The sequence below is a fragment of the Cervus canadensis genome, chromosome 27, assembly GCF_019320065.1.
Source record: "Cervus canadensis isolate Bull #8, Minnesota chromosome 27, ASM1932006v1, whole genome shotgun sequence".
In the NCBI taxonomy this organism is placed as follows: domain Eukaryota; kingdom Metazoa; phylum Chordata; class Mammalia; order Artiodactyla; family Cervidae; genus Cervus; species Cervus canadensis.
Genome location: NC_057412.1, coordinates 41,902,569 through 41,917,845, shown reverse-complemented (window position 1 = coordinate 41,917,845; position 15,277 = coordinate 41,902,569). Strand labels below are relative to the sequence as shown.

At 42.2% G+C, this 15,277-nt stretch overlaps 2 protein-coding genes across 2 annotated transcripts in view; both read left to right on the top strand.

Moving 5' to 3' along the window:
• Positions 1-4,957, top strand: RPL24 (ribosomal protein L24). Its single transcript, XM_043448691.1, has 6 exons — positions 1-128; positions 260-335; positions 845-955; positions 3,621-3,757; positions 4,163-4,226; positions 4,834-4,957. Exons 1-6 carry the CDS (start codon positions 124-126, stop codon positions 4,912-4,914), a joined length of 474 nt encoding a protein of 157 aa, XP_043304626.1. The 5' UTR covers positions 1-123; the 3' UTR covers positions 4,915-4,957.
• Positions 4,958-7,809: 2,852 nt separating this feature from the next.
• The window catches only part of ZBTB11 (zinc finger and BTB domain containing 11), a 29,161-nt gene continuing 21,693 nt past the window's right edge, over positions 7,810-15,277 (top strand). The window contains exon 1 of the mRNA XM_043448690.1: positions 7,810-8,716. Within this exon, the coding sequence (XP_043304625.1) occupies positions 8,407-8,716 (310 nt within the window). The 5' untranslated portion in view covers positions 7,810-8,406. The remainder of the gene's footprint in view (positions 8,717-15,277) is intronic.

The following is a 15,277-nucleotide window of genomic DNA, read 5'->3' as shown; positions in this document are numbered from 1 at the left end:
CAGAGGGCCGGGGTCAGGGAAAAGAATTGTGGGAGGAGAGTGCCTTCCACGACCTTATAAGGCCTCTTCCCATAATCCTTTCCTTCTCTTCGCCATCTTTCCTTTTCCCCAGCGCTAGCAACCATGAAGTAAGAAGGAACCCTCCATCCCAATCCTCTTCCATCTTCGCTCTGAGCGCCTGTCCAGCATCCCAGGCATGGCCTGTCCTTGCCAAAGATACCCGCTATCCCAGCTAAGGGGCTTTCTCTTTTCGTTACAGGGTCGAGCTGTGCAGTTTCAGCGGGTACAAGATCTACCCAGGACACGGCAGGCGCTACGCCCGAACCGACGGGAAGGTGAACGGCCGCGTGGGCTAAACGTACCGTGTACTTTTAAAGAAAGACCGGTCTCATTCGGTCTAAGCCGGGTCCTTTAGCACGTCACTGTTGGTGCCTGAAAAGCTTGAACCGGGACCCTGTGTGCGGTGTTTGTCAGAAGCCTCTAAGTCAGTCAGTCTTGAGCTTGATCAAATGTAGATGGTCGGAAGTTAGGAGTTTGTATAATTTCAATGTTCTGGTGTAACAGCAGTGGGCCAGCGAGAACCTGGCTATTTTTATGGATATCAGGTCCATCTCAGGAGGGGCACGATCCCTCCCGGAATTTGACACCCTACCCCTCAGTATGAACGTAGGTTTGTCTCCTCTCGGGAAAAGACAGGGCCAAACGCAGAGACGGTTTCTTGCCAGTTCTGTGACACAAGCCTTTTGGTCTGCATGGGTCTCAATTTTGTAAAATGAGAGGATGTCACTAGAATATTTACTAATAATTTCAAGCTCAGGCCTCTACTTTGAACTTGTCATGACAGGTTTTCCAGTTTCTTAATGCAAAATGTGAGTCGGCATTCCTTTCCAAGAGGAATCCTCGTCAGATCAACTGGACTGTCCTCTACAGAAGAAAACACAAAAAGGGACAGTCGGTAAGTGAAACGCACTTTGTTAATGTTGTTCTAAAGTTGTTAAAACTCTTGAGCGTCAGCTGCTGCTTTACAAAACTAATTAAATGAGACGGTATGTGAAAATACTCTAAAACTGTTGAGCATCAAACAGTGAAGTGAGAATGATTGTAAGGATTGCCTCCTTGTATCTTCAGCTCACAGTAAAAATTGAGTTGAAATTTGACAGCATCCCCTTTCCAGAGTTAGTCAATTACCATAAAGCTCAGGTGAGTTATAGGGCACTGTGGAAGTGTTTAAGATGTTTGAGTGGAAGCTAAATAGTTCTTATGGAAACTTGTTATTGGTTATAATGCTTACAGAATTATTCCTAATGTAGGTATCATATTGTGAAGTCTTCCAGCATATTAGTTAGTTCTTAAGATTGGATGTGTTTTTAATTTATAGCCACTCTGCCTCTTTGTTGCTGCTCTGTGACTTTCTCTAGTTGCCGTGTGGGGTGCGGGGTGGGGTGGCTTCTCCTTGGGGAACGCAGGCTCTAGTCCTATGGGCTCAATAGTGGTGTCTCAGCGACTTAGTTGCTCCAGGCAGGTGGAATCTTCCTGGGCCGAGAATGGAACCTGTGTCCCCTGCATTGGCAGTGGATTCTGAACCACTTTACCACCAGGGAAGTTCTGGATGAGTTTTTTGGAGTGGTCTTTTAGGTTGATGAAAGAGATTTTTGAGAAAAAGTTTGAGTGTCATGGCAAGAAAATTATTATGGGAATTCAGAGGAAAGGAGAATTCTAAATTAAAAGTGAATGTGGGGAAAAAAGTGTGGAGAAGGAAGAAAGGCTGGGAAATTTCATAGAGGAGCATGGCGGGTTACAGTCCATGGGGTCGCAGAGGCAGACACAGACAGTCAACAACAACAAAGTCTAACACAATGTGTTTAAAAAACCCGTGAATGTGACATTAGGATTAGGATGGCCCTTAGCCAAACGGGGAGGGTTGGTGGGAGGAATTACAGATTTGGTGGTGTTGAGATATTGGAACCCTGTGCATTGCTGAATGAAGATGGTGTAGGCACTGTGGAAAGTGGTTTGGCAGTTTCTCAAAAAGTTAGAGAATTACCATCATATGATCCAGCAGTTCCAGTTCTAGGGCTGTATATATTCGAGAGGATTATAGGCAGGGATTTGAATAGATAAACGTGTATGCTGATGTTTGTAGCTCTTTTACAATGGAAACAATCAAATGTCCCATCAGTGGATGAATGGATAATAAAATGTGATGTGTGCGTACTAAGTCACTTCATTTGTGACTGTTGCTTCAGTCATGTTTGACTCTTTGCAACTCTGTGGACAGTAGCCCGCCAGGCTCCTCTGTCCATGGGATTCTCCAGGCATGAATACTGGAATGGGTTTCCGTGATCCCCGCTCCAGGGGACTTGGTCACCCAGGGATCGAACCTGTGTGTCTCTTGTTTCCTGCATTAGCAGGCGGGTTCTTTTCCACTAGCCACCTGGGAAGCCCTTATTTAACGGGTGCAGTTTGTTTTGTATTGTGAAAAAGTACTGGAGACAGAAATGGTGTTTGCACAACACTGCAAAGGTACCTAATGCCACTGAATTATACCCTTAAAAATACTTTAGAATGATTAATTTAATGTTGTATATATTTTACCACAATAAGAAAAAATGTTTTTAAGTGGATTTGAGAAATTATAAATAGGTAAATACTAGCATTTTATCCAGTAAGATTTCATCTTGATAAAAATTTTAAAATGAGCATTTGGCTAACCACAAATGTGTCCTCTTTTCTCCATATGTCCCATTAAAAATTTTAAGATATTTTGCATATCCCTGCCTTAATAAACAGTTCATTTTATTTTTCCTTGGACTTAAAGCCAAGATCTTTCTTATAAGCACTGTATTATAGATTTCTAATACAGAATCTGCAGCAAATGTTTGAATTATATTGATACTCAAACATTCCTTAACATTTGGTGGCTTTCCTGTCTTCATCAGTTTTATAACTTGACTATTTCTCCCAGTGTCAGTACTTTGAGTAAAAACAAATCAGTTTGAGGTTAATTTTTTTTCCAGAAGCACATTCTTTATCATGAACAATCATACTAAAATTGCTTTTAAAGTACCATTCAGTTAATTTTCTTAGAGTTTAACTTTGTCTTTTTAAATAAAGTAGGAAATAATGGTCAGCATTTGTAACAGATGGCTTAACCAATTTATAATTGGAAAACTTACCTGCATATTGCAGTATTTTATATATAGATGCTTTAAAAATTTATTTGTATATCTCATTTCAAGTAATTGCATGAATTGTTTCGGGAGTTTTTTTTTTTCTTCTGGGTGGTGCTGTGGAATGTCAGTTTCCCAACCAGGAATTAAACCTGAGCCACTGGCAGTGAAAGCTCAAAGTCCTAACCACTCGGCCACCAGGGAACTCCCTGGTGTGGTCTGAATTGTGTTCTCCCCAAAATTCACATGTTGAAAACTTGACCTCCGAGGTGATGGTTAGGAGGTGGGACCTTTGAGAGATGAAACAGTCATGAGGGCGGAGCCCCCATGAATGGGATTGGTGCAGAAGGTCCAAGGGAGAGCTCCTTTGCCGTCTCCTGACATTTCATGTCTCCCCCACATTCCTGAGGCAAGGTTTCTCAGCATGCTCACCATCTTTCTGTTCTGTAGGAAGAAATTCAAAAGAAAAGAACTCGCCGTGCAGTCAAATTCCAGAGGGCCATAACTGGTGCCTCTCTTGCTGATATAATGGCCAAGAGGAATCAGAAACCTGAAGTTAGGAAGGCTCAACGAGAACAAGCTATCAGGTGAGAAATCTCACTATGAGTTTCAGTCACTGACATGGAATTTAGATTATGTATGGGTTTACAGAATAGAATCTTAATCTGATGTTATTTTGTGTTGTGATACTTGAATCTTTATAGAGATTGTCCGTTGTACATGTTCGTGTTTAATAATACAGAAGTTTATACTGTAAGTCTAAATGATTTGTTGAAATTCTGAATGCAATTATAAAGGTACTATACAGTTTCTAATGTTAAGTTGATGTGGTTAATCACATTTGTTAATAAATCCTTTGGCTTTATCATACAAATAACTGCAGATGGTGAAGGAATATGTTATTTCCACTTTTCCCAAACATTAGCCTTTTGTTAATAAGCTGTACCCTTAAGGAGTAAAGTGTTTTTTGCTTGTTCTTTTTAACTCCACAGGGCTGCCAAGGAAGCAAAAAAGGCTAAGCAAGCATCTAAAAAGACAGCAATGGCTGCTGCAAAGGTAATTATCGGATTGTCTTAAGATTTCTCATTTAGAGCAACAGGAGAATTTATTTTTAACCCAAATTGTGGTAAATGAAGTGTAAGGCTTTAATGAAAGTGATGTCCATGATTGGTTTTTGGGTGAGTGATTCAGGACTCCAAAGAGGTCCTTTGTTAGAGCCTTAAATGAGTCTGTAAGTGCTACATAGAAACGAGAGAAAGGCAAATAATGTTTATTTTGAAATAATTCTAGACTTTTCAGTAAAAATTTTCTGTAATTGTATAGAATTTACTCAGTTTTTATCAGTGTTAAACCATTTAGATACCATAATAAAAATTTCAAAACCAGAAAATTACCATTGGACCTTTTTCTGTTCTTAGGATATAATTGAGGATCCCACACTGCATCACATCTCAGTTACTTCAATCTTACCTCTTTGGCTTTCATTTATATTTCATATAAAAGTAGAATTTTAACTTTTGAGGGGAGTTCTTTATATTAGGAACACAAATAATTAGGTAGGAAAGTAATCTAGGTTACAAACAACATGGGCATAAGAGCAGTGATTGAAACAAAAAACAAACTCAGATGGAATAATGCCACATAACATGTTCTCTTTTTACAGGCTCCCACAAAGGCAGCACCTAAGCAAAAGATTGTGAAGCCTGTGAAGGTTTCTGCTCCTCGAGTTGGTGGAAAACGCTAAGTTGGCAGATTGGATATTTAAATAAAGATCTGATTATAATATAGATTGTGGTGGAATTTTTACTCTTAAAGCAGGCATGTTTGGCCTACACTGTAATAGCAGTTAAGAATTTAAGAGCTAAGTATTCTTTAAAGAGTTCATTTCTCAGGAATAATGCCTTCTACTACTCCTAATATAAGTTTCTTAGATGGAGAGATGTTAAATATTTATCTCTAAATAAGATCTGTATGGTTAAATGCAGTCCTTACTCACCTGAGGCTGTAAGGACACATTACACATTATGTTGCATTATGTAGATTTTAGACTGCATTTTGTTGTATAGATTGTAGTCCAGGTTAATTGCTAAAAGATTGCGTTTTTGTTTTTTTCTTTTCCTGTCACTTCTGTTAGCAAAAAGTAAGCATTTTAATGGGTTGTTTTCTTGTTAAACTACCCTTTTCCATGATAGACACATTTCATTACTGGGGATGCCTTTGGTTCTCTAGTATCTCAACTTTTAACCATTTTCTTATAGCTGAGCTAAAGCTACTTAAAACTCACCTTTATTATCTGCTCTCACTTCCAGAAAATAAGCTTAAATGAAGACTACACTTTTGTAGGGAGGAAGAGTCTGTGGTGTGATGCTCGTGGCATCTTAGTTCCCAACCAGGGATTGAAATCCCAGGCCCATAGAAGTGAATTCGCTGCTGGACTGCCATGGAATTCCCCAAGGATGCAATACTCAAGGATCTTGAGTATTCTTAGAAAAAATAGTTCTTGAGTTGGGAGTCTGGCAGAGCTGTCCTTAAAATTGCAAAAATGTCTTGAGTAGCCTGCTGATGATCAAGTTACAAGTTACTATATTATGTAATTGTTATATGAAAAATAGTAATCATAATTGGTGTTAAGAGGCTTGCACATGTATGAAAATTAGATCATCCAATGTACCATCACTTTTAAGTCGCAAGGATACAACAAGAAATAAACAACATCCTCATGAGAAACATGATTTTCTGTATAGGAAGAGTTAAATTTATTTATTTTTCCCCTGCACCCTGTGGCATGTGGGATCTTAGCTTCCTGACCAGGAGTGGAACCCACACTCCCAGCACTGGAAGGCTGAGTCTTAACCACTTGACTCCTGAAAAAGTCCCTATTGTAATTTTTTAAAATGAAATTTTAAGAAAAAAGGTCAATCAAAATACTCAACATGAATACAGAGCTACATGTTCTTACTTTTGAACACAATAAAATGTCCCCTTAAAGTACTGCTTTTCTGGTCTTAAATATCTGAAAATGGAACTGCCCTATTCTGATTATCTTTCAGTCATGAATAGCTTAAAGTTTAGGAGGATATAAACACTAACTGAAACTGTTAGTCACTCAGTCATGGGAACCCCATCGACTATGGCTTGCCAGGCTCCTCTGTCTATGGAATTCTCCAGGCAAGAATTCTGGAGTGGGTTACCATTTCCTTCTCCAGAGGATCTTCCCGACCCCGAGATCCAACATGGGTCTCTCCTGTATTGCAGGCAAGTTCTCTACCATCTGAGCCACCAGGGAAACCCAAAACACCTATTCTCATGGGACAGCAAGTTTAGCTTTTCTCAGTAAGACCACTGGACCACTTGTATAACATGTTATTAAAATGCTTCTCTATTGGCTCGAAGGCACAGGAGAATCTCTGGTTGTGTTTGGCATGAGAGGTTATTTCTAACTTAGCTTCTCTTGGTCGTCCAGAAATTGTTTACTTAACATTTTAATCTATTTACATCAGTTTTAAAAGACGTCTATTTCACAGTGAAACTGAAACAGACACATCCCATGGAGAGTGGGTTTGGACATGCCTCCCTCCCCTAACTGTGGTCTGAAATGAGTGGCCCAAAGTAAACCCTGTGTTTGGTAGTGTGGCTCATGTCATCTGCATGAACTTCGGAATCCCTAGTTCAAACACTAGCTTGGGGCTTCCCTGGTGGCTCAGAGGGTAAAGCGTCTCCCTACAATGCGGGAGGCCTGGGTTCGATGCCTGGGTCAAGAAGATCCCATGGAGAAGGAAATGGCAACCCACTCCAGTATTCTTGCCTGGAAGATCCCATGGACGGAGAGGCCTGGTAGGTGACAATCCATGGGGTCACAAAAAGTCAGACACGACTGAGCGACTTCACTTTTCAAGTAAACCCCAGGCCTGTTAGTTGTATTTTGCCTCAGGGACTCGGAGCTCAGGTAGCTACAGCCAGAATATTCAAGTGCCTTAAGTATGCCATTTGTTAATTGCTGTAGTCCCCACTGGCAAGTGCCTTGGAGACCGAGTGTACCCCCCTTTCTGAGCCCACTGCTTTCACCTGCAGTCGGCCCTCACCTGTCTCCGCAGGGCTCAGCGCCTCACTCGGCGACTGCAGATCTAGGCAGGGTCAGGAGAGGGTTGGCTCGGAGTTTTCAGGCTCCAGTAAAGCACCTAAGTGCCAGACCCCGGATGGTTTGGAATGTCGTAGGCCTGAGTCTCCTAACTGCGAGGCAGACAACCCACGGAGAGGTGACCAGGGCGACCGCTCCCGTCTACCAGTGAAAAATCTGACATAGGACCTACACCTCACCTTGGAAAGTGCAGTTCGAATCGCCGTGGCCTTTGGTGCATTCAGTATATGTTGGGTGTAAAACGGAGTGTTTTTCTCCCCCAAGCTGTAAAAAAAAACAAGTGCTAGCTCCTCTTCACCGCTCCTTGCCAACATGATTGACTTAATAGGTATAAAATCGTCACTACATAAGCTGATCACTGCAGAAAAATATCGACTATCCAACGGGTAGTTTGGAACCAGCAATAGCTTAGAAACTACAGTAACTCCTACCACGGATGAATTTAAATTTTGTTAACACTTGACAGGAAACTACATTTCCATGTGAAAGGACTTATTTGGTCTTAAATTCAGTGGCTATTATAGACCTCAATATATTGTATGTTTTCGGTTGTCTCAAAACGCAGACGGAGAAGACTCCTTTGCACCTTGGGGTATCAACCGGGGTTAACAACTGCCCAGCGGCTCCTACACGTGCTCAGAGCAAGGGAAAGAAGGGGAAAATAAAAAAAGGGAAACTGCCAGGACTTAATATGTCTGCTCAAAATCACTTGGCTCTCCCAGGAAGGGCCTACCCGCTTCCAAAATGTCCGCCCGCAGTCCTGACGTCACTCAGTCGGCTAGATCAAGCCAGAAAGCCATTGCGCTCCAATCAGGGCTCAGCTCCCTCACCCACTGCCCTTGATTTGCGTCACTTCCGGTGGTGCAGCAGCCATTTTGTCAGTCGCCAGCGGATCCCGCGCGCTGGAGAAGTGCAGTTCCTCCTGGTTACCGACTCGTCCGTTCTCCCTCTGCGCTGCGGGTGCCGTCGAAGAGCACTCACTGTAGACACAACGGGTCCTCCCCATAGTACCGCCGCTGCTGTTGCATCCGCCCGGAGCTAGTGCGCTGTCTTCCTTCCCTGCCACTGACAGGCACCCTCAGGGAGCCGCCGTCAGCGATGTCAAGCGAAGAAAGCTACCAGGCCATCCTGCGCTACCTGACGAACGAGTGCGAGCCGTACGCGCCAGGCACCGAGGGCAATGTCAAGCGTAAAATCCGCAAGGCGGCCGCGTGCTACGTGGTGCGGGACGGGACCCTGTACTACCAGCGGCGGCAACGGCATCGCAAGACGTTCGCCGAGCTGGAGGTGGTGCTGCAGCCCGAGCGGCGCCGCGGGCTCATCGAGGCTGCGCACCTGGGCCCGGGCGGCACTCACCACACCCAGCATCAGACCTGGCACGACTTGTCCAAGACGTATTGGTGGCGAGGTACGAACTCGCCCGCGGCGAGAGGGCGGGCGGGCTGGCGGCTCGGTCCCAGGCAAGGCCCGCAGGCGGAGGCAGGCCCGTCTGTGCATCCGCGAGTGTGAGGTTCCCCGCAGCCTCCCCCCGGACTCCGCTCACCGACCTAGCCTAACCTGTGCCCGGCGGCGGAGCGCCTGCCAGGCAGAGCCCAGAGGGTGGGGGACGCGAAAGGAGCCGCACTTCCCACAGGAAGGAGGCCGGGGAAGCTGGGGGCGGGCCCTGGCCTGGGGTGGGGCGAAGGGGGCTTCCCCGGGGGCCGGACCAGCCGCGGGGAGGGGCCGCGACGCGCGGGCTGCCTTGGGCCCGCCTCCTTCGGCCGCGCGGGGTGAGGCGGCTCCTTCCCTTCGCGGAAGCTTCTGGGCGGCCGTTGCGGTTGGTGCGCTTTAAACGCCTGTTTACGCTGATGGTTTGGGGGTAGCATGGTCCGCCCCCAGCCCCAGCCGCTTTCTGCGAAGCCTTCCCCTAAGCGTGTCGGCCGGTGAACTTGAGGTTTTGCGGACCTACTTACCAGGGTTCATGATTGTACTATACCGCATATAGCACATACCGCGTATACCGTGAATAAGGAATCATGCAGTTTTGTGCAGCAGTGATTCGACTGTGGGACCAATCATTTGAGCCTAGTTTTTAGGATAGGAATGTAATAGATGCTCTCAATTCTGAATATTTTAATATTCTTCTCTTTGATATTGTGAAGAGTGCTTTGGAAACAGGCACTACGTCAACCCAGAAAAGATGCGGTTTCTGTGATTGTTGTGGTCCGGGGGAGTGTGACTCTATAGAGTTTGATTCCTTGGGAGCCAGGTTAGGGAAGGAGAGAACGGACCCTTGGTTGGTTGGTTGGTTTTTACCGCCCTCTCCAAAAAGTTGATGAGTATTCAGACTGTTCGGTTATAATTAATAAAAGTTTGCAGGCCTATAGAAGAGGTTTTGTTAGGAAGGATTCCGTATGGCTCTACAGAAATTAACTTACGGTAACTTACCTGTGAGTTAGGAAGTTCGACGACTGAATAGTTTCTCAAAGTTCTTTTCAGTTTATGAAATTTGTTGAATATTTCGTTTTGCTGCTTTGGTGTTTTCAAAAACAGCCCAGCTTTGTATTCTAACCCTTAATTTATATTGCATTTTAAACCAACATCTAAATTAAGTTCCTGTAAAGCGACAACTGTGAAGGAATAATACTAAGTAAATGCTGCAGTTTGTTAAGATTGATTTGTTTAGAGAGAGAACAACGTCTCAGGTTTAATATTTTATGGCATGTTAATATAATTATAGCTGAAGATAATACAGGTCAAGTTTTTGCACTGTAATTTTGCTGAGCACTAATTTCGTATACATATACACGTGTACATATGATGAACACGAATATTCGTGTATATGTGTTCAGTCGTGTCTGACTCTCTATGACCCCATGGACTGTAGCCCGCTGGGCTGCTCTGTCAGTGCAATTTTTCAGGCAAGATTTCTGGAGTGGGTTGCCATTCCCTTTTTCAGGGGATCCTCCCACCCCAGAGATCCAGCCGGTGTCTCTTGCCTCTCCTGCATTGGCAGGCGGATTTTTTACTTTTGCACCACCTGGGAAGCCTATCACCTATTTAAGCTTCATCAAACCATGTAAATTGGAAACATTAATGTCTCTATATTGCAGATGGGAAAATTAAAAGCGCCAGGAGCTGATCTTTGGGATTTTAGACTTTTCTTTACTATTATATGGTGCTAAACAGAGTTTAGTGTTCAGAATTTTCCTTCCCTAAATTGATTATCTGTGAGTGACAGCTAATCTAGTATTTTGGTTTTTTTAGTATGCAGTGTCTTAAAAGACAAAACCCCCCGAGACTCTGTTTATGTTCGTTTTTTTAAAATAAGAAATACATTGATGGTTGTGTAGAATTTTGTAGTCCTTAAATGTCCAGACAGCTGTTCTCTTAAGTTTTGTACTAAACCGCAGAACTCAGAGGCTCTGAGATCCTTTAAGAGAATCCCCAAAGTCAAAATTATATTCGTAGTAATACGAAGGCACTATTTTCCTTTTCACCCATTGTCTCAGGAGTATTCAGTGGAGTTCTCCAGAGACTATATCACGTGTGCTATATGGCATTATATTGAATGCATGTATGATCGTGTCTTTTGTTAAACGACACATTAAAAAGATAGGCAAAACTGTAAAGTAGCACCGCTTTTCTCACTTATTTTTTTTATGTTTTGGTAAATAGTATTTTTCATATAAATGCTATTTTTGTTAACATGTAATGAGTTTATCATACTATTTTCTCTCATTGGTTTTTTTCTTAATTTAGGATGACAATTCATAGTCAATAAGTATAAGAAGAGTTTGCTCTCGATTATTAGCTATTCATTTTCATGTTTATTACATGAACACATTGCTTGTTTATTTGTTACTAAGTCTATTAAAATTGACAACAGTAGGGACTTCCATGATAGTCTAGTGGTTCCCTGCTCAGGGAACTAAGATCCAGCATGCCCCTCAGGGCAGCTAAAAAGAAAAAAGAAATTAGCAAAACTATATATAGAGAAAAATAAACGTCCTTTGACCTGGAACTGATATTGATAAAACAAACATTTTTAATTATTAGTTTTTAATGTGTCATACACTGCAAATGGACTCTCAGATTTATATTCAAAGTTCTCTAGACTGTCTGGGAGCAAACAAGACTTGATCAATGTAGATACCAAGAAAAAAACCATTTCAGAGTCAAGGATAGTTTACTGGAATTCTTTAATTATGCTGCTTTTCCTAGAATGCTGCCCTCATAAACACTGCCATTATATCCTGGTACTTGGGCCAGTTTGTAGCAACTTCACCTGTTTGAGCACAGTGAAAAACGATGACTCAATGTCTAATGTTGACATACATACAGCAAATTTATTTACGAATGTAAGATATTAATAGATATAATCACCTTCTCAACCCCTTATTTTATTCTATATTGTAATCATATGCTGGAGTTTCAAAATAAATGACTCCCCTGCCTCAGTCAAATGCTGACTCATGGGGATCTACAGTGAATGCAGAATTTGAAGAAAAAATTGAATTAGTAGAAAAAAAGATTAAGCTAGCAAAATCATGTAATAGATTAAATTAGCTATATACAGAGCTTTGTACCCAAGGAACTGACTTGTTCTATGGGGATAAATCAATGCTGCCATTATCTAATCTAGAAAAAGAGGGTATAATCCTTGAAAACCCATCAAGAACTGGGTCTGTGTAAATACAGCTGTAACTATTTTGTAACTTGGAAGGAAAAAACAAACAAACCTGAATGACTAATACAGGAAGGAGCTAGAAATAGGAGCCAGTACTCTAGGTCTCACCACTGATGGGGAAGGGAGAGGTTCTTGAACAGTTGACAGGAGCAAATTGTCCATTCTGGTACATCAACCAGAATGAGCAGTGGTCCTCAACCCTGCCCAGTTTCGTCTCCCAAAGAACATCTGTGTCCAGAGACTTTCGGTTGTGTAACTGGTGGTGGTGGCTGTGGGGTGGCTGTTGACTGACGTCTGGTTGGGTAGAGGCAGGGATGCTCCTAAACAGCTCACAGTATGCGGGACAGGACAGCCTACTCACCTCTCCCTGCCCCCCAGCAAGAAGCATCTGGCCCCAAATGTCTAACACTTACGTCGTAGTAGTAGTTACCTCATATCAGACACTGTTCAAAGTGACTTAGAACTATTAATATTTTATCACTGTAACACTCTGTGAGGTAAGTGCTCTTACCCCATTTTACAGATGATGATAACACAGGCCCAGAGAGGTTAGTAACTTGGAACATGGTCACAAAGCTGGTCAGTGGATTCTAATTTTCCTGCATAAAGTAGTTCTCTACCCCTTGTGGTAATTACCCAGTCTCAAAATGAAAATACTCACTCAAATATGTTGATGTTTTTTCAGTGATTAATTTGAGTCAGATTCAGCTCTAGGCAAGCTCAGGAAATCAGGTCCCTGAATCTGTAAAGCTGGATTTAAAATGATCCCATCGGAGCACCAACACTTGAGTTAAAGGACCTGTGAAACAGGTTGATTTCTTTGGACAATTGACCCACTCTCATACAGTAATTAATCTTTTTTTGTGTGTGCAACGTCTCCTTGTGTTTTTCATTCTTCTTTAATTTTTATTTTGACTGCCCAGGGTCTTCCTTGCGGTGTGTGGGCTCTCTAGTTGGGGAGTGCAACCTTAGTTCCCTGGCAGCTTGTAGAATATCTGTTCCACAGCCAGGGATCTAACCGGATTCCCCTTCATTGGAAGATAGATTCTCAACCACTGGACCACCAGGGAAGTCCCAGTAGTTTTTATTTGGTTCATATGCTTTCTCTGTAATTTCTCCAGTGGTTTGAACTCAATTGGTTTTAGTTTGATTAATATTAATAAAATGTCCGCTGTATGCAGAATATGCTGAACTGTGTAGCATTGTAAAATTTTTTGGAAATACAACCAAAGTTAATTAGAAAAAGCCGTTTCTTCTTGTCATCTTTATTTTGGACTTGGAAATTTCCATATATATATTCTCATCTATCTCTTCTCCCACTCACATACCCGTGGGTCCTTTTACCACTTTAAGCTTTTGTAAGTGTACAGTTCAGTGACATTAAATGCACACCGTTCACATTGTCGTGCAGCCATCGTAGCCACTCAACCTTCAGAAATGTTTCATTTTAACCCCTTTATTATCAACCTGTTAAAACTTGCTTGCTATATCTAATACAGGTGTAGACTTATTATTGACTTTAATTAATATTTTCAGAAACTAGACTATAACCTCTGTTCCTCTCTTATCTGTGCACACATAAATACTTATAAAAGTTGTATTTAACTCTAATATTTCTTGTTATATTCTGGGTGGGGGATGGTGAACAAATAAATTGGGCAGATTTCTATGTTAACAGGTTACTGTAGAACTCAGCTTCTAATATGATGAAATTCATTTGTATGGCTATAAAATCAGTATAACTTTCTGAATTTCTTCATCCAGTGTATACTTTTTTTTTTTAGTAAGTATGGGAAACATATTTACTAAATATCTCAAATACAGTTTGAGAAATTTACTCAAATACTGTCTGAAAGTTGAAATGCAAGGAACTTAGTATAATTTGTCATTTTGAAACTTTTCAGGAATTTACAATATAAGGCTTCCCTGGTGGCTCAGCTGGTAAAGAATCTGTGTGCAATGTGGGAGACCTGGGTTTGATCCCTGGGTTAGGAAGATCCCCTGGAGAAGGGAAGGGCTACCCACTCCAGTATTCTGGCCTGGAGAATTCCATGGACTGCATAGTCCATGGGGTCATAAAGAGTTGGACACAACTGAGTGACTTCCACTTTTCACTTTCTGTATCATTTTAGGTAACAAGTCTTTTCATTTGCATTTTACTTGGGGATTGTGGGAGAAGTTTCTGCCATAGGGATGGATAAATAGCATCCTGGTTAAATGTTTCAGGGTAAATAGCATATCCTGAAAACCACATGGCTTCTTGTGGCAGACTTATGTAGTTTCCTAGATGTGACTTAACTTTTAGGGCTTCATTTTCCATGTCTGTAGAATGACAGGTAATTGGTGGTCTTCCCTTACAAGTATGATGGAGAGGGTATGTGTGTATGTAAAGTATTCCTCCCTACTTCCTACCTCCTCCCCGCAGCCCCCCAGCATGCTGAGTTGGAAATTGAAATTTAAAATAGGGTTTTGTGAATGGTTTGTGTATAATCAACTTTTGTTAGATTGTGTATTGTTGTTCAGTAGCTCAGTCACGTCTCTTTCTTTGCAACCCCATGGACTGCAGCACGCCAGGCTTCCCTGTCCTTCACAATCTCCTGGAGCTTGCTCAAACTCATGTCCATCGAGTCAGTGATGCCATCCAACCATCTCATCCTCTGTCATCCCTTTCTCCTCCTGCCTTCAATCTTTCCCAGCATCAGGGTCTTTTCCTATGAGTCGGCTCTTTGCATCAGGTGGCCAACGTATTGAAGCTTCAGCATCAGTCCTTCCAATGAATATTCAGGGTTGATTTCCTTTAGGATTGACTGGTTTGATCTCCTTGCAGCCCGAAGAACTCTCAAGAGTCTTCTCCAACACCACAGTTCAAAGATTGTGTATACTGTTTAATAAAACCCTAAAATCTCTGTTTTCAAAGATGAGATTTTACACCCATTACAAGTTTTGGTTGTGATCCTGCACAGGTTGCAGATTTGCTCCACCTGTTTTTTTTCATCTGCAGTTCAGGCTACAGGACATTATCCCCTGGAACATGGCATGTTCCAGTACACATTCAAGTACACATGCACTTGAATGTCCTTTGAGGGGACAAGGAGTTAAAGCTTCTGATAACACATGACATCCATCATATCCATTCATATTCCATTGACCAAAGCATGGTCAGGCCTCATGTTCGTAGAGGGGGGCGTTATTAGCATGAACCACAGTATTACTGTTTATAAAGGTCAAAGCGGTTGAACATTGACAATTTCATATAGTTACTATTGCATAAGTGAGTTGAATCTCAAGTGGAAACGGGTG

Coding starts and splice junctions, on each gene's coding strand:
- RPL24 (XM_043448691.1), top strand. Junction 3,758..4,162: donor CAACGAGAACAAGCTATCAG/GTGAGAAATCTC, acceptor TTAACTCCACAG/GGCTGCCAAGGAAGCAAAAA. Junction 4,227..4,833: donor CAGCAATGGCTGCTGCAAAG/GTAATTATCGGA, acceptor CTCTTTTTACAG/GCTCCCACAAAGGCAGCACC.